Source organism: Amblyraja radiata, chromosome 28 (assembly GCF_010909765.2).
Source record: "Amblyraja radiata isolate CabotCenter1 chromosome 28, sAmbRad1.1.pri, whole genome shotgun sequence".
Lineage (NCBI taxonomy): Eukaryota > Metazoa > Chordata > Chondrichthyes > Rajiformes > Rajidae > Amblyraja > Amblyraja radiata.
This window is the reverse complement of record NC_045983.1, coordinates 14,336,083-14,357,750: the sequence shown is the minus strand read 5'-3', so window position 1 is coordinate 14,357,750 and position 21,668 is coordinate 14,336,083. Positions and strand designations below refer to the sequence as shown.

General features: G+C 55.0%; 1 protein-coding gene across 2 annotated transcripts in view; it reads left to right on the top strand.

The window, feature by feature from the left end:
* The first annotated feature begins 16,324 nt into the window (after nucleotides 1–16,324).
* The window catches only part of smtnl2 (smoothelin like 2), a 31,078-nt gene continuing 25,734 nt past the window's right edge, over nucleotides 16,325–21,668 (top strand). Inside the window, exon 1 of one of the 2 annotated variants that reach the window (XM_033045870.1) lies at nucleotides 16,325–17,141. In XM_033045870.1, the coding sequence (XP_032901761.1) occupies nucleotides 16,779–17,141 (363 nt within the window). In that variant the 5' untranslated portion in view covers nucleotides 16,325–16,778. The remainder of the gene's footprint in view (nucleotides 17,142–21,668) is intronic. The other variant, XM_033045868.1, reaches the window with a different exon arrangement.

Sequence of the window (21,668 nt, the reverse complement as noted above, 5' to 3'; positions counted from 1 at the left end):
GGGTTGATTGGCAAATGGATGGAAGAAGTGACAAAGGTGAAAATGGGTGTCAGAAAAAGAAAGATGAGGAGTGAAATATGAAGCTGGAGGGATGTAAGGGGAATGGTAGGGGAAAGAAGAAGGCTAACAGGGAAATGGGGAAGTCAGGGGTGGGAGATGGAGGGAGGGGAGAGGAGCAGGGTGATGAAGAGGGGAGGGTGAAAGAGGAGCGCACAGGGATTGGATACACAGGATAGAAAGAGAAGGTATCACCTGAACATGGTGTGGGAATCGTTATGCATATCGTTGGGTAGGAAGCGAGCCAAGAGAAACCTCTGACGGTGCTGACTGCAACCCCTCAGCAAGCACCAGAGGGCAGGCCAGGACAGGTGTGGGATGCTGTAGGGGTCAGCCACTCCGAGCTCACTCCCCGCGGGGCAGGGATATGTTAACTTCTGCTCCTTATCAGCACCATGGGCAGCTCCAAGTACCCCACGCCCCAATACACCGCTGCACTCCCAGTGGGACCCCGACAGTGCAGCCCTGACCTGGTCACATCCGTACTGGAAAAAAATTATCAGCATTCAATCAGCTGTACAGTGGCGCAGCGGTAGAGATGCCGCCTCACAGCGCCAGCGACCCGGATTCGATCCAGACTACGGGTGCTGTCTGTGTGGAGTTTGTACCTTCTCTCTGTGACCGCGTGGGTTTCCTTCGGGTGCACCAGTTTTCCTCCCACGTCCCAAAGATGTGTGGGATTGGAGGGTAATTGCCCCAAGTGTGTAGGCAGTGGATGAGAACGTTTATTTTGTTTAGATTATTATTGTCATGTGTGTGAGGTACAACAAAAAGCTTTTGTTTGCGCCCTATCCAGTCACAGAAAAAAACATACATGACTACAATCAAGCCATCCACTGCATAGATATTGGACAAAGGGTATGGGTATTGGAGATTCTTCTTACAATCCAATGCTATGCACAATGATTACCACACCAATTCTCACCCGGATTAGACTCTAGCTGATGGGAGAATCGTTCAGTTGCCTGATAACAACTGGCAAGAAACTTTCCTTGAATCTGGAGAACATAGAATTAGTGTAAACGAGTGATCGATGGTCGGCACGGACTCGGTGGGCCGAAGAGCCTGGTTCCACGCTGCATCTTTCAAGCAATCAATGATATTACAATCTGGTCAGTGGAGCAGGTCGGAGGCTGAGGACCCTGCAGTGAGAGACTGGCCTCCTGACACCAGCTGGACTTGCCACAAGTGATGGGATACCCTCTACTTGCATGAGTGCCCGCAGCATCCTTGATCGACATCCCATTCACCACCAGTGTACCGTCCAGCATTCCCTGTGGTCACTCACACAGACTACTCCTAACCCCACTCCCAAACCACACCTCTCCCATCAGGAAGGATAAGGGTAGAGGGCGCAGGAAGGGGGATGATGTTTCCAGTGGTCTTGGGTTGTGGCGTAAGGATGGGTGGTTACGGGGGCACCACTGCAGCTGGACGACCGTGTGGACGATGGTAGGAACCGACGGCAGCGCGCTGGGCCAGGCCGGCCTCTACTTCATCCACCCCTTCCTCAATCAGTCTGATGAAGAGTCCGTAATAACAATGCAAAGCAAGAATTTCATTGTCCTATACAGGGACACATGACAATAAACTCACTTGAACTTGAACTTGACCAAAACATCATCTATCCGTGTTCTCCAGAGTTGCTGCCTGACCCGATGAGTTACTCCAGCACTTTGCGTATTTATTCTATGCTAGCATCTGCAGTCAAGAATCGAGAGTGTTTAATTGTCCTATGTACCGAAACAGAACTATGACATTCTTACTTGAAGCAGCACAACACGTTTGTAAACACAGTATTCAACAGATAACATAATAAACAAGCAAAAAGAAAATAGTTCAATTAATAGGAATATATATAGAGAGATATATAGGCGCCTCGCATTTTACATGGGGGTTGTGTGCTTGAAAAGCTGCGCGTAAATCAAAAAGCGCGGAATCTAACATATGCCAGGCACCGCATGCCTGTTTTACGGTGTCAGGTATCAATTTGAGCTTGTTATACCGGAAATAAGAGTGCGTAAATTAAACTCTGGCAGTTAAAAGACAAGCGCATTATTCTAAACACGCATAATACCAGCACCCGAGCTGCAAAACAAAAGCCCAAAGTCCCCAGTACAATCAAGACATTTCATAGTTCGAAGTTTAGTTGGTGAATCTGAAATTCAGATTGAATAATAACAATAATAATAATAATAAATTTTATTTTCGGGCGCCTTTCAAATCTCAAGGACACCTTACAAAGATTAACAGAAGAGAAAAAAAACATATAGTCGGAGAAAAATAAATAATAAGGACATCATCAATATACAAATTAAAGATAGAAATCGCTCCAAAGACACAAAATCAAAAAATACAATGTAAAGAGAGAGCAGCGGCAGCTAAAGCGCGCCAGCGTCCACTCTCACTTCCGACAACCATCTTGGACACAGACTAACATAGTAACTACATACAAAAAAATCATCCCCCCACAGAGTCCAGTCCCCAACCCCAGTTCTCCCAAAAGTCAGGCCTATTGAGGCCACCGCTATTGCCTCTACGGAGGCCCGATGTTCCTGGCCGTTCTGGCCGGGTGGAGTTGCCCCGGCGTCGGGAGAGTCCTCACAGTGGCTGGGCCACCTGGAACGGCCGCTTCCTAGCAGGGGATTGTCGGCTTCCGAAGCCGACAGGGACGCACCGGGTTGGAGCTCCCAGGCTCCCGATGTTGAAGGCCTGATGTTTGTGTAGGAAGGAACTGCAGAATCTGGTTTACACCGAGGATAGACACAAGATGCTGGAGTAACTCAGCGGGCCAGGCAGTATCACTGGAGAGATGGAATGGGTGACTCATTCCTTCTCCGCAGAGATGTGGCATGTCCCGCTGAGTTACTCCAGCATCTTGTGTCTATCTTCTGAAAGGCTAATTTTCTTGGGAAGAAGCTGTTCCAGAACCTGGATGTTACAGTTTCCAGACTCCTGTACCTTCTTCCCAATAGGAGAAAGGAAATGAGAGTGGGGCCAGGGTGGTGTGGGTCCTTGATGATGCTCGCCGTTTGTTTGAGGTAACGACTCTTGTAAATCCCCATCCATCCCTTCTGTCCACTCCTACCATCGTGGTGTACAGCATGATTTGACTGGATGGCAGGCAGTGCAAATGTTACACTGTATCTCGATCAAGAATAAACGTAACAACGCCTGCACGTTCCCCAGCCACTCGCACAGTGTCCTGACTTAGAGTTGCATCGCTGATCCTTCGTCGCCGGGTCTAAACTCTGGGGGTCCATCCCTGCACCGTGGGAGCCCAGGACTGCAGTGGGTCAAGGAGGCAGCTCACCCCACCCACCTTCTCAGCGACTGCTACAGATGGGCAGGCAATGCTGGTCTCAGTAGTGATGCCCATACACAGGAAATAAATCATCTAATTGTTCTGATCCAAACTGTGTTTTTTTTACCCAGAGAGTTGTGAATCTGTGGAATTCTCTACCACAGAAGGCAGTGGAGGCCAATTCACTGGATGATTTCAGGAGTTGGATATATCTCTTAGGACTAACGGAATCAAGGGATATGGGGAGAAAGCAGGGGTACTGATTTTGGATGACCATCCATGATCATATTGAATGGCGGTGCTGGCTCGAAGGGCCGAATGACCTACTCCTGCACCTATTTTCTATGTTACATATGGAGCCTTGATCTAATGGGGGAAAGATGCCACTGAAGATGGAAAGAGCGCAGAGAAGATTATTTACAAGGATGTTTCTCGGACTCAAGGGGCATGAGCTATAGGGAGCGGCTTGGCAGGCTGGGACTTTATTCCTTGGAGCGCAAGAGGATGAGGGGTGATCTTATGGTGACCGGTAAATTCCACCAGGTAAATTCCACCACGGTAAATTCCACCAGGTAAATTCCACCAGGTAAATTCCACCATGGTAAATTCCACCACCACGTGACTCGATTGTTGAATTTAGAATTTAACTGTTTAATACACACTTTAACTGAATACACGGACCATGGCTGCAACATTTATCACATCCGAGAAGAACAAACGTAAGCTTTGCGATGAAGAGAATCATATATACGAAAAGCATGGAGATAACAGTAGCAAAATCAAGACATATTGGCGTTGTGAGCGTTTTTATAATGGTTGCCGAGCTAGACTACATACAACTTACAACTGCAGTGAACCAGAAGTAATTTTTTCATCGGGCTCCCATAATCACTCAGCAAGCAGTGCTCACGTTAATGCCCGAAAGGCAGTTTATTCAATGAAGAATGAAGTAATGAAAACGGGCACAGTATCTTCACGGGAAGTAATAGCTACTGCTGTACAAAATCTCGATGAGGAAGCACAATCACAGTTGCAAACCATTCCTGGACTTTCACGTAACATACGTAACTGGAGGCAGCGTGCTTTAGGAATCCCAGCACTTCCAACTTGTAGGTCAGGGTTTGAAATTCCTGATATAGTTAAGTACTTAGAAAATGGGTCCTTGTTTTTGGCCTTTGACAGTGGCATTGATGACCCGTACAGAATTTTAGTTTTTTCCTCGGAAAAAGGCTTGGATGATCTAGAAAGCTCTAAAAATTGGGCCTGTGATGGGACTTTCATGGTATCTCCTAGTTTGTGGTGTCAGTTAGTGACACTATATATCATCATTGGAGGGTCATGTGTGCCCCGACTATTTGCCTTACTTCCTGACAAAAAAGAAGCCTCATATCATCATCTTCTGTCTGCTGTACGTGATTTAAGGGCAAATTGTCGACCTGTGACCTGTCTCATGGACTTTGAAAAAACTCTCCATAATTCATTTGTTTCTGTATTTCCGCATTCAGAAGTAGTTGGGTGTGTTTTTCATCTCGGACAGTCTTGTTGGCGGAAGATATGTGCGCTTGGTGAGAGTATGAGATACAACGCCGATGAAAGTTTTCAGCTTAAAATTAAGTGTTTTTGCGCTTTAGCATTTTTACCAATTGAAGACGTTGTCAATGTATTTGAAGATGTGTCTGACGATGAAGACATCCCTTCTGAATTTATCACTTATTTTGAGACTACATACATTGGGATTGTAAGGGGACGCGGTCTTCGTCGACGAAGAGAAACCCCACAGTTTCCTATTCAACTCTGGAATGTACGCGACCGCGTTTTAAATGACTTGCCAAGATCAAATAATTCCGTAGAAGGGTTCCACAATGCTTTGCGCTCATCGATAACATCTACACGTCCAAATTTGTGGAAACTGTGCACTGCCCTTAAGGCTGAGGAAGGATTAAGCCAGACAAAAATTGCACACATTCGAGGTGGAGACTCAACAACAAAAAGAAAGACCTATCAAATTATTGATGCACGACTGAAGAAGCTAGTTCAAGATTATCAAAATGAAAACCCTCTGCAATTTTTAAGAAGTATTGCACGCACTTTGTCTTAAGAGAATTAAAAAAAAAAATTGAACTTTTTTTCATAACTGCTTTTTTTAATGTACTCGCTGTTATTTTTTATCCTAATGTCAGAATAAAATGTGAGCTAAAATTTATTCTTTTTCTTTCTTTATCCCAAATTATATTATATTATATTAAACATTTTGCGGTGGGAGTTCCTCGAAGTTGGGCCGAAGGGCCTGTTTCCACGCTGTAAGACTCTTATGAATCTAAAAACTATTTAGACAGGTACATGGATAGCAAAGGTTTGGGAGTAATAAGGACCAAACATGGGGAAATGGAACTAGCTTAGATGGAGCATCTTGGTCGGCATGGGAGAGTTCGATCGAAGGGCTTGTCTCCGTGTTGTTTGACTACAAGTGAACGTGAGTACAGTCCACTCCATTTGCAATCCCGATCCGTGCCGGGCTTTGCTGCAGCGATGCTGGCTGCGTGTGTTAAGCCGGGCCCAGCAACTGCTCCTCTCAACCTAAATCCTTCACAGGGCTTTTATGACAACTCACAACTCAGTAGCTCGGAAATTCTTTGCATCTGATGCCAGGAGTCTCCAAATTCGCACAGCACACAAATAGGACCCAGCACCTCCCCGGGGTACAGTCCCTGAAGATGCCCACTCTCCCCGGGGTACAATCCCTGAAAATGCCCACTCTACCTAGGGTAGAATTCCTGAATATGCCCACTCTACCCGGGGTACAGTCCCTGAAGATGCCCACTCTCCCCGGGGTAGAGACTTTAGGCACAGGTTGGACACAGACAGAAGCACCGTCGCCCCATTACCCGGGCCAGCGTGGGGGTAGAGCTGGTGTCTCCAGCTGGTTGTGTGCCGCCGGCGGCTGGGGTTTGAGTGGGGAAGTTTCTCTCTGATTCTTACCCCATCCCTGTGTGTGTGGGCAGAGGGAGGAAGACTCATAGACTCAGGGAGAACAGCAATTGTTTCAGTTGAGCTGGATGTTTGATGCAAAGATTGGGCGGGGATGTTGGAGTGAAGCTGTGGTGATCTGAATGCCTCGCTGAACCATTGCACTTCTTGCAAAGGTGACTGCATTGCATTAGCGCTGCGGTTCCGGCAACAGTGGCAATGCCACTGTAGTGGGGGGTTCCTGCGCCTCCCTGCAATAGTGCAGTGGTTCCTGCACCTTTCTGCAGTGGTCCCCGTACCCGTCTGCAATAGTTACTGCATCTGTCTGCAGTGGTGCAGTAGTCCCTGCATCTTTTTGCAGTGGTTTCAGCACCTGTCTGCGGTGGTGCCTGCATCTGTAGTTCCTGCATCCATCTGCAATAGTGCAGTGGTTCCTGCACCTCTGTCGTGGTTCACGCACGTGTCTGCAGTGATGCAGTGGTTCCGGCATGATGGTGCTGAGATTCCTGCAACTACGACTGCACTGCTGAAACATTGCAGTTCCTGCGCTGCAGAACGGCTCTATTTTGAAATGGTGAATACACTGCGACAGCGCTGCGGTTCCTGCAACAGTGAGCGCGCTGCAGTAGTGCAGTGATCCCCACACCTGTGCCACAGCACCTCCTGCACCTGTGATTGTGTAGCAGTAGACCAGACGCATGTGTTACAGTGGCAGTTATTCCTGTACCTGTGCTACAGTGGTCCCGGCATCTGCAGATGCATTGGTCACTACACCAGTGCTGCTATCGTGCAATGGTTCACGCACCAGTGCTGCAGCAATGTACTGGTTCCTGCATCTGTACTATAGTCATGCAGTGGTCCCTGTATCTATGCTGAAGTAGAGCAGTGGTTCCTGCACATGTGCTACAGTCATGCAATGGTTCATGCACCTGTACTACAGTCATGCAGTGATTGCTGCACCTGACCGTGATGCAACAATGCAGTGGTCGCTGCATCTGACTGTGCTGCAGGAGTGCAGTGATCCCTGCACCTGTGCTGCAGGAGGGCAGCAATTCCTGCACCCATGCCTGTGTTGTAGTAGTGCCGCTGTGGCTGTGAGATTGCCCGGGCCCGCGATGTGCAGGTCCTGCTGTGAGTGCCGGGCCGGGCCGGGCCGGGCCGCGCTGTCTCCATCAACACGTCATGTGTTGGCCTTGGGATGACCGGGATGGCTCGGACAGTGATGTCATGTTATCTTCACGAAGCAGAGATTCCCACAGCTCGGGATAACACTTACAATCTCACAGATACCCGTCCATTATATCCCTATCAGCTCCCGCCAGAGCGCAGGCAAACGCCAGCCCTTTCGCAGCCAGGCGACGCGCACTTATCTCTGCTCTTTTTCCATTAGCTCCAGGCGCGTCCTGTTCCCACGTCAACCCTCGCATTTCCTTCGCTCAGAATAAAACGCTAGTAAGCTGATAACGTTTGCAACAACCACGACTTGAGTTTTAACCGGGTCTCCCTCCCCCGAACAAGGTATCTACACACACAGTCCTTGCACTGTTCATATACACTACAGGCATTGCCTACTTTCCCCAACACTCTCTCTGTATTCGCCACACTAAGCCCACGCTGTCCTGTATTCTTGTGGTCACCCTCTCCCACTCTACACCCCCCCCCCCTCACTCCCCCTCACTTCATACTCTCCCCTCACTTCACCCTCTCCTCATTCCACCCTCTCCACACTCCACCCTCTCTACACACTCCACTCTCCCTTCACTCCATACTATCCCCTCGCTCCCCTTTCTCCAGAGCGCCGCACTGTAGGAGGGGCGGTGAGGGGGGTGGGGGGGGGGGGGGGGGGGGGGGGGGGTCAGTGGTGACACTCTAAGACAGTCAACTGCCCACCCTGTAATGGAAACCAAAAACCTGCAGATGATGGAAATCTGACACAAAATGTGAACATGCTGGACAACCCATTGGCTTCTCCGGCCACCGCCAGGACAAAGCAACAGGTAACAGCAGGAGGCCAGGCTGCTGAACCATCACAAGGCCCTAGGGTGCAGCTCATCACCCGTGAGAGGGCTCTGTGGAGGGAGGGTGAACGGGTTGGAGAGGGAGGAGAGGGGACGGGGAGGGTTGAGAATGATGAGACGTCCAGGTCAGTATTGGTTCCAACCCCCACAGATTCACTTCCCATGAGAAAGGAGTGTGTGTGTGTGGGGGGGTTAAGCAGGGTGTGGGGACCAATCTTTGGTGGGGACATTCCCTGCACAGGAGGCAGTGGAGACCAATTCACTGGATGTATTGAAGAGAGAGTTAGATTTAGCTCTTAGGGCTAATGGGATCAAGGGATATGGGGCGAAAGCAGGAATGGGGTACTGATTTTGCATGATCAGTCATGATCATATTGAATGGCGGTGCTGGCTCGAAGGGCCGAATGGCCTACTCCTGCAGGTATTTTCCATGTTTCTATGAGTTAGAGAGGACGAGCTGGGGTGGTTTGGACAATCCATGACAGATGGTCGATCCTTTCCATCCACTGATTGACCTGTGGATGTCTGGCTCAGAGCAGGATCGCGTCTCCTCGCTCATCTGTTGATGTACTCTCTGAGTTGAACCCGTCCCAGTGAGTGGTTGATGGGGCAGCTGATGACAGTGGACTCGGGCCGGCCCACTGTGGCACGGCCCTCCCCACCATCTACAGCATCTACACGTGGCACCAGCTCAAGAAGGCGGCATCTATCATCAAGGATCGCCACCATCTGGGACGCGCCCTCTTCACACAGCGACCATCGGCCAGGAGGTACAGAAGCTTGAAGACCCACACCACCAGGTTCAGGAACATCTACTTTCCCACAACCATATAACCAGATAACAATTACAGCACGGAAACAGGCCATCTCGGCCCTTCTAGTCTGTGCCGAACACTTACTATCACCTAGTCCCATCTACATGCACTCAGACCATAACCCTCCATTCCTTTCCCATCCATATACCTATCTAATATGATAAAAAACGAACCTGCCTTCACCACTTCAACTGGAAGCTCATTCCACACAGCTACCACTCTCTGAGTAAAGAAGTTCCCCCTCATGTTGCCCCTAAACCTTTGTCCCTTAATTCTCAAGTCATGTCCTCTTGTTTGAATCTTCCCGACTCTCAATAGAAAAAGCCTATCCACGTCAACTCTGTCTATCCCTCTCATAATTTTAAAGACCTCTATCAAGTCCCCCCCTTAACTTCTGCGCTCCATAGAATAAAGACCTATCTTGTTCAACCTTTCTCTGTAACTTAGGTGCTGAAACCCAGGCAACATTCTAGTAAATCTCCTCTGTACTCTCTCTATTAAGAATCAACCCTATCAAAACCATCAAGAATTGACCCGCTCAACCCTAACCCTCCCACAACGCGGCGCTCCCTCACCGCCCCTCCCACATTGCGGCGCTCCGTCAGCTCTGGGTACAGTGCGGGTGTGGAGATGGTCTTCGGGGTGGGTCTCTCTGGATCAGGCTGCCTGTGGGGCTGTGGACAGGGAGAGGGGTCTGTGGAACAGAGCACGTGTGGCGTGCATTCCCAATATGACAGATGTGGAACAGGTTGGTACAAGAGTGGGGATGGAGGCGGACCCTCCCTCCCTCCCTCCCTCCCTCCCTCCCTCCCTCCCTCCCTCCCTCCCTCCCTCCCTCCCTCCCTCCCTCCCCCTCCATCCCTCCCTCCCCTCCCCTTCCCTCCCCTCCCTCCCTCCCTCCCTCCCTCCCTCCCTCCCTCCGCCACAGCCTCCAGCGACTGATCTTGTCAAACAGATGGAGGTTTACACTCAGCTGCTCTCTGGGCTCTCCGAGATGCCTGCACTGTGAGTCATACCTGAAGCCATTAACCCATTCAGGGGGCAGTGTGGGAGGGGGGCAGTGTGGGGGGAGCAGTGAGGGGGCAGTGTGGGGGGAAGTGTGGGGGGCAGTGTGGGAGGGGGGGCAGTGAGGGGGGCAGTGTGGGGGGCAGTGTGGGAGGGGGGCAGTGTGGGGGGGGGCAGTGTGGGGGGGGCAGTGTGGGAGGGGGGCAGTGAGGGGGACAGTGTGGGGGGAGCAGTGAGGGGGCAGTGTGGGGGGCAGTGTGGGGGGCAGTGTGGGGGGCAGTGTGGGAGGGGGGGCAGTGTGGGGGGCAGTGTGTGGGGGGGCAGTGGGGGGGGGACAGTGTGGGAGGGGGGCAGTGAGGGGGACAGTGTGGGAGGGGGGCAGTGAGGGGGACAGTGTGGGGGGAGCAGTGAGGGGGCAGTGTGGGGGGCAGCGTGGGGGGCAGTGTGGGAGGGGGGGCAGTGTGGGGGGGGGGCAGTGTGGGGGGGGCAGTGTGGGGGGGGGGGCAGTGTGGGAGGGGGGGCAGTGTGGGGGAGCAGTGAGGGGGCAGTGTGGGGGGAAGTGTGGGGGGCAGTGTGGGAGGGGGGGCAGTGTGTGGGGGGCAGTGTGGGGGGCAGTGTGGGAGGGGGGGCAGTGTTGGGGGGGGGGCAGTGTGGGGGGGGCAGTGTGGGGGGGGGAAGTGAGGGGGACAGTGTGGGGGGAGCAGTGAGGGGGCAGTGTTGGGGGCAGTGTGGGGGGCAGTGTGGGAGGGGGGGCAGTGAGGGGGGCAGTGTGGGGGGCAGTGTGTGGGGGGGCAGTGGGGGGGGGACAGTGTGGGAGGGGGGGCAGTGTGGGAGGGGGGGCAGTGGTGGGGGGAGCAAGTGAGGGGGCAGTGTGGGGGGAAGTGTGGGGGGCAGTGTGGGAGGGGGGGGCAGTGTGGGGGGCAGTGTGGGAGGGGGGGGCAGAGTGAGGGGCGGCCAGTGTGGGAGGCAGTGTGGGGGGCAATGTGGGAGGGGGGCAGTACGGGGGGGCAGTGTGGGGGGCAGTGTGTGGGGGGCAGTGGGGGGGGGGGGCAGTGTGGGAGGGGGGCAGTGAGGGGGACAGTGTGGGGGGAGCAGTGAGGGGGCAGTGTGGGGGGTAGCGTGGGGGGCAGTGTGGGGGGGGGGGGCAGTGTGGGGGGGGGCAGTGAGGGGGCAGTGTGGGGGGAAGTGTGGGGGGCAGTGTGGGAGGGGGGGCAGTGAGGGGGGCAGTGAGGGGGACAGTGTGGGGGGAGCAGTGAGGGGGCAGTGTGGGGGGCAGTGTGGGGGGCAGTGTGGGAGGGGGGGCAGTGTGGGGGGCAGTGCGGGGGGGCAGTGTGTGTGGGGGGCAGTGTGTGTGGGGGGCAGTGTGGGAGGGGGGGCAGTGTGGGAGGGGGGGCAGTGTGGGGGGAGCAGTGAGGGGGCAGTGTGGGGGGAAGTGTGGGGGGGCAGTGTGGGAGGGGGGGCAGTGTGGGAGGGGGGGCAGTGAGGGGGGCAGTGAGGGGGGCAGTGTGGGGGCAGTGTGTGGGGGGCAGTGGGGGGGGGACAGTGTGGGAGGGGGGGCAGTGTGGGAGGGGGGGCAGTGTGGGGGGAGCAGTGAGGGGGCAGTGTGGGAGGGGGGGCAGTGAGGGGGGCAGTGTGGGAGGGGGGGCAGTGAGGGGGGCAGTGTGGGGGGGGAAGTGTGGGGGGCAGTGTGTGGAGGGGCAGTGTGGGGGGGGAAGTGTGTGGGGGGCAGTGTGTGGGGGACAGTGTGAGGGGGGGCAGTGTGGGGGGGGGGAGTGTGGGGGGGGCAGTGTGTGGGGGGCAGTGTGGGGGGGGGCAGTGTGGGGGGATGTGTGTGGGGGACAGTGTGGGGGGGGCAGTGTGGGGGGGGCAGTAAGGGGGGCAGTGTGGGGGGGGCAGTGTGTGGGGGACAGTGTGAGGGGAGGCAGTGTGGGGGGGCAGTGAGGGGGGCAGTGTGGGGGGGGGGGGGGGGGGGGGCAGTGTGTGGGGGCAGTGTGTGGGGGACAGTGTGAGGGGGGGCAGTGTGGGGGGGCAGTGTGTGGGGGACAGTGTGAGGGGGGGCAGTCCAGTGTGGGGGGGAGGTGGGGGGGGGCAGGTGAGGGGGGCAGTGTGGGGGGGGCAGTGTGTGGGGGGCAGTGTGTGGGGGGGGTGTGTGGGGCAGTGTGTGGGGGGGCAGTGTGTGGGGGGGACAGTGTGAGGGGGGGCAGTGTGTGTGGGGGGGCAGTGTGTGGGGGGCAGTGTGGGGGGGGGCAGTGTGTGGGGGGCAGTGTGTGGGGGGGCAGTGTGTGGGGGACAGTGTGAGGGGGGGCAGTGTGGGGGGGAAGTGTGGGGGGGGGGAGTGTGTGGGGGACAGTGTGGGGGGGGCAGTGTGGTGGGGGACAGTGTGATGTGAGGGGGGGCAGTGTGTGGGGGACAGTGTGAGGGGGGCAGTGTGGGGGGGACAGTGTGGGGGGGGAGTGTGTGGGGGGCAGTGTGTGGGGGGGAGGTGTGGGGGACAGTGTGAGGGGGGGCAGTGTGGGGGGGGAAGGTGTGGGGGGAAGGTGGGGGGGCAGTGTGGGGGGACAGGTGGAGGGGGGGCAGTGTGTGGGGGGACAGTGTGAGGGGAGGCAGGTGGGGGGACAGTGAGGGGGCAGTGTGGGGGGGGGGAGTGTGGGGGGCCAGTGTGTGGGGGCAGTGTTGTGGGGGACAGTGTGAGGGGGGCAGTGTGGGGGGGAAGTGTGGGGGGGCAGTGTCTGTGGGGGGACAGTGTGAGGGGGGGCAGGTGTGGGGGACAGTGTGAGGGGGGGCAGTGTGGGGGGGGCCAGTGTGGGGGGGGCAGTGTGGGGGGGAAGTGTGTGGGGGCAGTGTGTGGGGGACAGTGTGGGGGGGGCAGTGTGAGGGGGGGCAGTGTGGGGGGGAAGTGTGGGGGGCAGTGTGTGGGGGACAGTGTGAGGGGGGGGCAGTGTGTGGGGGACAGTGTGAGGGGGGGCAGTGTGTGGGGGACAGTGTGAGGGGGGCCGGTGCTGGGGGGGGGAGGTGTGTGGGGGGCAGTGTGTGGGGCAGTGTGTGGGGGACCAGTGTGAGGGGGGGCCAGTGTGGGGGGGCAGTGTGTGGGGGACAGTGTGAGGGGGGGCAGTGTGGGGGGGAAGTGTGGGGGGGCAGTGTGTGGGGGACAGTGTGAGGGGGGGGCAGTGTGTGGGGGACAGTGTGAGGGGGGGCAGTGTGGGGGGGGGGGCAGTGTGGGGGGGGCAGTGTGAGGGGGGCAGTGTGGGGGGGGAAGTGTGTGGGGGCAGTGTGGGGGGGAAGTGTGTGGGGACAGTGTGTGGGGGACAGTGTGGGGGGGGCAGTGTGAGGGGGGGCAGTGTGGGGGGGAAGTGTGGGGGGGCAGTGTGTGGGGGACAGTGTGAGGGGGGGCAGTGTGTGGGGGACAGTGTGAGGGGGGGCAGTGTGGGGGGGGCAGTGTGAGGGGGGGCAGTGTGGGGGGGAAGTGTGTGGGGGCAGTGTGTGGGGGACAGTGTGAGGGGGGGCAGTGTGGGGGGACAGTGTGAGGGGGGAAGGGCTGTAGGGAGGGGCAGTCGGGGGGGGGGGGAGAGACCGTCTTCATGTCGTGGCCATGCCCCCGCAGTGGGCTTGGTGAGACTGTGACCAGGGCCAATGATGGAACCCGCGGGTGGGGCGGTCACATTCTTGTTCCCCTCCCGGGGCAATTATTGTTTCTATTTTGGTCAGAACGTGGCAGGTGTGGCTTCACTTTCCATTGGAGTCCACAATTCTGATCTACGGGCTGATCACAATGTACACACCCTGGGTTAATGGGTCTGGGTAGTGGGAGAGAGGGGGGGGGGAGGGAGAGAGAGAGAAAGAAAAACAGGGAGAGAGAGAGGGAAAGGGTGAGGGAAAGAAAGAAAAGAGAGTGGGAGGGAGAAAGAGAGGGAAAGAGGGAGTGAAAGAGAGAGAGGAGGAGAGGAGGAAGCAGAGAGGGAGAGAGAATGCGAGCAAGAAGGAGAGAGGAGAGAAAGAAAAATCGAGAGAAAGAGAGGGAGGGAGAGAAAGAAAAAGGGAGAGGCAGAGACAGAGAAAGAGGTAGAGAAACAAAACCAGTGGGAGAGAGAGGGCAGGAGAGGGATAGACAGTGGAAGAGACAGAGGAAGGGAAAGATGTTCTCCCAGGCTGAGTGTAACTGGTTGACGAGTTTGTGCGCGAGTGTGTGTGTGTGTGTGTGTGTGTGTGTGCCAGTGTGTGTGCAAGTGTGTGCGTGTGCAAGTCTGTGTGTGCGCTAGTGTGTGCGAGTGTACATGTATGTGTGCAAGTGTGTGTGTGCGCGAGTGTGTGTGCGTGAGTGTGTGAGTGCATGTTCGTGTGTGTGCGTGCAAGTGTGCGTGTGCGAGTGTACGTGCCAGTGGTTGTGTGCGCCTATGTATGTGTGTGTGCATGTGCGAGTGTACGTGTGAATGGGTGTGTGTGTGTGTATGAGTGTGCGTGAGTGTGTGTGTGCACGAGTGTGCGAGTATGTGTATGCGTGTAAGTGTGCTTGTGTGCGTGTGTGAGTGCATGTGTGCGCGAGTGTGCGAGCATGTGTGTGTGCGAGTGTGTGTGTGTGTGTGCGAGTGTTTGCATGTGTGTGTGTGTGCGTGAGTGTGTGTGCAAATGTGCGAATGTGTGTACGAGTGTGTGTGTGTGTATGCGGGTGTGCGTATGTGTGTGCAAATGTATGTGCGTACAATAGTGTGTGTGTGCAAGTGTGTTTGTATGTGCGTAAGTGTGTGAGTGTATGCGTGTCTATGTGCGAGTGTGTGTGCATGTGTGTGTGCGAGTTTGTGTGCGTGCATGTGTGTGCAAGTGTGTGTGTGAGTGTGTGTACGAGTGCGTGTGTGTGTGTGCGAGTCTGTGCGTGTGCGAGTGTGTGCGTGTGCGAGTGTACATGTGTGTGTGCAAGTGTGTGTGCGCGAGTGTGTGCGGGCATGTGCGTGTGTGTATGCATGAGTGTGCGAGTGCATGTGCGTGTGTGTGTGCAAGTGTGTGCATGTGCAAGTGTGTGTGTGTGCGAGTGAGTGTGGGCGCCTGTGTATGTATGTGTGAGTGTGCGCAAATGTGTGCATGTGCGAGTGTACGTGCGAGTGGGTGTGTGCACGTGTGAGTGTGCGTGTGTGTGCGAGTGTGTGTGTGTGCGAGTTCGTGTTTGCGACTGTGCCTGTATGTAAGTGTGCGCAAGTGTGTGTGTGCAAATGTGTGTGTGTATGTGTGTGCGAGTGTGTTGGTGTGCAGAGTGTGCAAGTGTATGTGCGTGTGCGAGTGTATGTGTGTGCATGAGCGTGTGCATGTGTGTGTGTGTGTGAGTGTGTGTATGTATGCACATGTGTGTGTGCATGTGTGTGTGTGTGGGTGCCTGTGCAAATGTATGAGTGTATGCAGGTGTGTGTATGAATCTGTGTGAGTGTGTGTGAGTGTGTGTGCAAGTCTATGTGTGCGCAGGTATGTGTGTGCGAGTTTGTGTGCATTTGTGTGTGTATGCGAGTGTGTGTTTGTGTGCGAATGTGTGTGTGGGTGTGCACGCGGGTGTGTGTTGCCGGGCGAGTGTGCGAGTGCATGTGCAAGGGTGTGTATGTGTGAGTGGCCGAGTGTGTGTGCAAGTGTGTATGCACAAGTGTGTGTGCGCGTGTGTGGAGGTGTGTGCGTGTGTCTGTGCGAGTGAGTGTGTGTGCGCGAGTGTGCGAGGGTGTGTGTGAGTGACCGAGTGTGTGTGCATGTGAGTGTGCAAGTCTGTGTGCGAGTGTGTGTGCACGAGTGCGAGTGCGTGAGTGTCGAAGTGTGTACGCGTCTGTGTGTGCGAGTGTGTGTATGTGTGAGTGTCTGTGTGTGTGTGCGAGTGTGTGTGAGTGTCTGTGTGTGTGTGCGAGTGTGTTTGAGCGTGTGTGCATGTGTGTGAGCGTGTGTGTGTGTGTGCGAGTGTGTTTGAGCGTGTGTGCGAGTGTGTTTGAGCGTGTGTGTGTGTGCGTGTGCGAGGTTGCCCTCTCTCTCTCTCCCAGCCCGCAGCCTCAGTGATAAGCAACGCTTGAATCGGCTGACATTGCCGTGACAGTGTCTGGTTACAAGGAGACACTTCTTCCCACCCCCTCCTCCATCATCAGTCACCCTTCTCCCCTCCCCCCTGGACCAGCTGCTCTCTGCCCCCCCCCCCCCCCCCCCTCCCTACCTCATCCTAATCAGTCCTGCCTCACAGTTTGGCAGCCTGACTCCAACACGCTCTAAATGAGATTAAACAGCAGATGCGGAGAGAGTAGTGGAGAGAAACACAGAGAGAGAGATAGTCAGACAGAGACAGAGACAGAGACAGAGACAGAGAGAGTCACGGTGACAGTAAGAGAGTCAGAGATAGAAAGGCAGAGAGAGAGAAAGTCAGAAAGGTAGAGGGAGAGAGAGAGAGAGAGAGAGAGTGGGAGCAGGAGTGGGAGAGTGCGGACATAGTAGTGGATCAATGTGCAGGAATTGAATAAACCCAGTGCAGATAAGAGCGTGGGGAGGGAGAGACAAGAGAAGCAAGGAGATCAAGCAGGAAGTTCTGACGGAAAGTTTAAAGAGAGGAGTTGTGCCTGTGGTTGGGGTAGTTGGGAGCGGAGGGCCACGTAAACCAGCGCCATGGATCCGGGGTCTTCAGTGGATTGTGAGTCCCTCCAGCAGGCAGTGGGCTACTTTGAGGGGGCCTTGCGGGATGCGGTGAAGGAGGTGCACGTGGACATGGGGGCGCTGAAGCGCACGGTGGAGCAGCGGCTGGAGGAGCTGCTGCAGATGGTGAAGCCGCTGTCCCTCACCCTGGGCCGGGTGCAACAGGAGAACCGCCAGCTCCGTGACCAGGTGAACAGCCTGTCCCAGCAGGTCGAGCGGCTGGCGGCCCGAGCCAGCGGTGACCGCAGGGCCACGGGAAGAGCGCCCGACCCAGAGTGGACAACCCGCACTGGCACCCACATGCCTGGCACCGACGGCACGGTGCCCACCACCAACGTGAGTAACCTCACAGCGACAGGTCACACCTACACACACTGAGTCTCACAGGGGGTCGAGACCCACACACACACACACACACACACACACCCTCACTGGGGGATGGGTCCCACACACACCCACTCTCACTGGGGGATGGGTCCCACACACACACACTGAGCCTCACTGGGGGACGGGTCCCACACACCCTGAGCCTCACAGGGGGTCGAGACCCACACACACACACACACACCCGCACTGGGGGATGGGTCCCACACACACCCACCCGCACTGGGGGACGAGACCCACACACACACTGATCCTCACTGGGGGACGAGACCCACACACACACACACACACACACACCCACCCTCACTGGGGGATTAGTAATTTAACAGCGTTATACAGTGATAAAGGAAAATTCCAGAGTGCAGAATATAGTGTTACAGCAATAATGTTACAGAAAAAGTGCAGATAAAAAAAGGTGCAACAGCCACAATGAAATAGGTTGGAAGATCAAGACTACACCCTTCGCTTGTCAGAGGATTGCTCAGTCGTCTGATATAAGCTGGGAGGAAGCTGTTTCTGAATATGGTAGTATGTGCTTTCAAGTTGACCTACCCTCTGCCTGACAGGAGGGAGTGGAGGAGGGAATAACTGGGGCGTGAGTGGCCCCTGATTTAGTTGCCAGTGTGAAGTGTGGATGGACTGGTTGCTGGGGAGGTTGGTCTGTACGTTCACAACTTCCTGGCAGAGATGTTGTCAAATACAGTTGGGATGCATCCTGATAGGATGCCCCCGGTGGTCAATGTGTAGAAGTTGGTAAGAGTGGCTGGAGATATGTCGAACGTCAGTACACTTCTGGGCTGAAGGGCCTGTTCCTGTGATTCTTCCACCATTTGCATCTGCCGTGCGGAAACTGGGGCCGCGTTTCCTACTTTGCAATATGTTGCAAGGCCCTCAGGCTTGGTCCCTTCAGCTCTGAGACCCACTGGCGAAAGGAGGTGAGGGGGGAATGTGATGTCTGCTCCACGCCCACCCCGGCCCATTCACCCACCGTGGGGAGAGCGCTGGGCAGGAGGGGGGGGGGGGGGGGGGGGGGGGTAAAGAGTTAGTTAGGGTGACAGGGAGAGACCTGCACAGGCTGAGCCAGAGGGCAAGAGGCCGCTAGGTTATCTAATGCAGAGACGCGTGGAGGGACAGTCACAGAGATAGAAGGGCGACAGACACGAGGTGGAGGAGAGGGGCAATCAGCGTGCCCAGCCCGGTTCTCAAGCACAGTGTTTCCAACACAGTTGAAGACAGTGACGAGAAGATTCCCGGGCTGGTTCCTGCGTTGAAGGGCTGCTCATGAAGAAAGAGCCAGTACTGTTTGGAGTTGAGAGAGAACTGGAGAAGGACCCAGAAACTGAGCTGGACCAGCCACGAGCACAATGTGGGTAGAGTGGTGCAGCGATAGGGTTGTTGCCTTTACAGCGCTTGCAGCGCCGGAGACCCGGGTTCAATCCCAACTACGGGTGCTGTCTGTACGGAGTTTGTACGTTCTCCCCGTGACCTGCGTGGGTTTCTCCGAGATCTTCGGTTTCTTCCCACATTCCAAAGACGTGCAGGTTTAGAGGTTAATTGGCTTGGTGTAAGTGTAAACTGTTGCTAGTGTGCGTAGAATCGTGTTAGTGTGCGGGGATGGCTGGTCAGTGCGGACTCGGTGGGCCGAAGGGCCTGTTTCCGCGACGTATCTCTAAAACTAAAAGCTACAGGGGCAGGTCAGAGGCCGGGAATGGGAATGCTGCTGGGAGTAACTCCACAGAGCCCGTGCACCATCCACAAGGCTCAAGGCAGGAGCGTGAGGGAACATCCTCCACTTGTCTAGATATACACAGCATCAACAACACTTAGGAAGCTCAACACTATACGAGGCAGAGCAGCCCGCTAAATAAACACCCTGCTCACAGCCATTCACTCCCTCCAGCAGCGACCCACAGTAGCAGCATCTGGAGGGCAGAGCTTGAAGGACAGAGGGGGAAAGGTTAAAGGAGATGTGTGGGACAAGTGTTTTTACACAGAGGGTGGTGGGTGCTGCCTGCCAGGGGTGGTAGTGGAGGCAGATGTGACAGTGGCATTTAAGAGGTTCCCCCCCATACAGGGAATGGGAGTGGAGTGGGGGGGGTGGGGGTGGATCAGGTATAAAGCATATTTGAGCTAGGTACAAGCATGGATGGGGGGGGGGATGTGGATCATGTGTGGAGGAGATTAGTTTTTTTTAAAATATTTTTATTAGAAGCAAACATATTACAAAGTATAGTTACATATTATAGTAAGAAAAGCTTTTCATATACATCAATCATACATTATTAAATTTTTCAATTGTCGATTAATTCTGCTTCTAGTGTTTTTTTTATATAGATAGAAAGAGAGAGAAAGAGAGAATAAAGAATTACAAATATCAAAAAAGAGAAAAGGAGGAATGAATTACTTATAATACGTCATTGGAGATAGGTTCGTAGCTTATAAAGAATATAATCTGGAGGAGATTAGTTTAACATGGCATCATGTTCAGTGCGGACATTGTGGGCTGTACAGTTCTATGTCAGCTGTTGTCTGCTGAGTGTCAGAGACATGTCTGCGTTGCTTCTCCAGCCAGGTGTGCAGAGTAAATATAAGCTGTTGTCTGCGGCAGGGACCATGTTGGACCTCAGTGGCCCCTCACCTCCGTCAGCCTCCGCTGGTCATCCCCTCCGCCACCAGGCAGCCACCCGCAGGCCTGAGGTTGACCACGTGGAGAGGAGGCGCTTCCAATCCACCCGCCATCTCCACCCGCCCCCCCCCCCCCCTTTCCTCTCTCCTCTACACCTCATGTGCAGCCCTGGGTGGACAGTGGCAACGGGAGGCTCCATTCTGGATCTTGTTGACTCCACCAGCATTTATGACCCATCCCTAACCCTCACCTCCCCGCCCCTGAGAGAATGGCGGTGAGCTGCACCGGGGCCTGCACCCTGTGACGTTCATAAGCTGTTGGAGCAGATTGAGGCCATTCAGCCCATCGTGTCTTCTCCTGCATTCATTCGTGGCTGACCTATCGTACCAATCAAGAACCGATCAATCTCAATATCCATTGACGGCCTCCACAGCCGTCTGTGGCAATGAATCCTCTGACTAAAGACATTCTTCCTCATCTCCTTTCTAAATATACATCCTTTTATCTTGAGACTATGGCCTCTGGCCCGAGACTCTCCCACTAGTGGAAACTAGTCCTCTCCACATCCACTCTATCTAATGATCAAGAAACAAAGTCCTGGAGGAACTCAGCAGGTCAGGCAGCATCTGTGGAGGGAAAGGGACAGATGGCCCTTCTTTAGACTGAACTGACCTGAGTTGGGGTGTGCACCTCTTGTAAGGGAGGGGGAGGGGGGAGGGGAGGAGGGGAGGGGAGGAGAGGAGAGGAGAAGAGGGGAGGAGGAGAGGGGATGAGGGAAGGAGAGAGGGGAGGAGAGGGGGGGGGAGGAGAGGGAGGAGAGGGAGGGGAGGAGAGGAGAGGAGGGGAGGGGAGGGGAGGAGAGGAGAGGAGGGAAGGGGAGTGTGAAGGTGGTGGATCTCCCCTGTACCAGCTGCCATTGTCCTCCTGGTGGGAGAGTTGGCATAGGTCTACTGATGTTTCTCAAATGTACACTGATGTCAAGCAAGCACAGGACCCCAGCTTGCCTCCACCCCAGCCTTGCTGTGCAGTGTCCGACATACCAGGCAGTACACAGCAGGATCCCAAACCAGCCATCTCGGTTCCTGAATAACCTACCTCAGTGATGCTGGGGTCTAATTGATCTCAGGACCCAGGGATGAGAGACCTGCTCTGAGCTGAGATAAAGTCAAGAGGTGTTTCACATCCACCTGATAGGGGCCCCTCCCTCCGCGCGGCGCTCCCTCAACCCCCCCCCCCCCCCCACGAGAGCTAATTGATTGGATGGACAGGTTCATGGGACTGAGAGGTCTTGTCCTGTTCCTGCCTTTGGCAGGGCTTAAAGCAGGAAATGTCCCTCTGAAGTTATTCCAACTAGATTAGCAGATTTGTTTCTGTGAAGCGGGAAATTGAGAGCTTAACCCTCGCTCCCGAGGGAAGCAGGGAAACGTGCAACTCTGGGTCTGTATCTTCCTGCATGTGTTCACAGGCTCAGCTCCAGTGAGTGAGAGAGGAATTGGTCTCGGCCAGATGTAACAGGCCAACAGAACAGTGAGAAAGGGGCAGAGACAGGGAAGGAGAGGGTGAGAGAGAGAGAGAGAGTGTGTGTGTCAGTGAGAGAGGGAAGGAGAGAGCGAGAGAGTGTGTGTGTCAGTGAGAGAGGGAAGGAGAGAGAGAGAGAGAGAGGGAATGGGTGACGTTTCGGGTAAGAAGAAGAGTCTGAAGAAGGGTCTTCACCCGAAACGTCACCCATTCCTTCTCTCCAGAGATGCTGCCTGTCCGGCTGTTACTCCAGCTATTTGTGTCTATCTTCGTTTTAAACCAGCATCTGCAGTTCCTTCCAACACACAGGGAGGGAGAGAGTCAGGGAGAGGGAC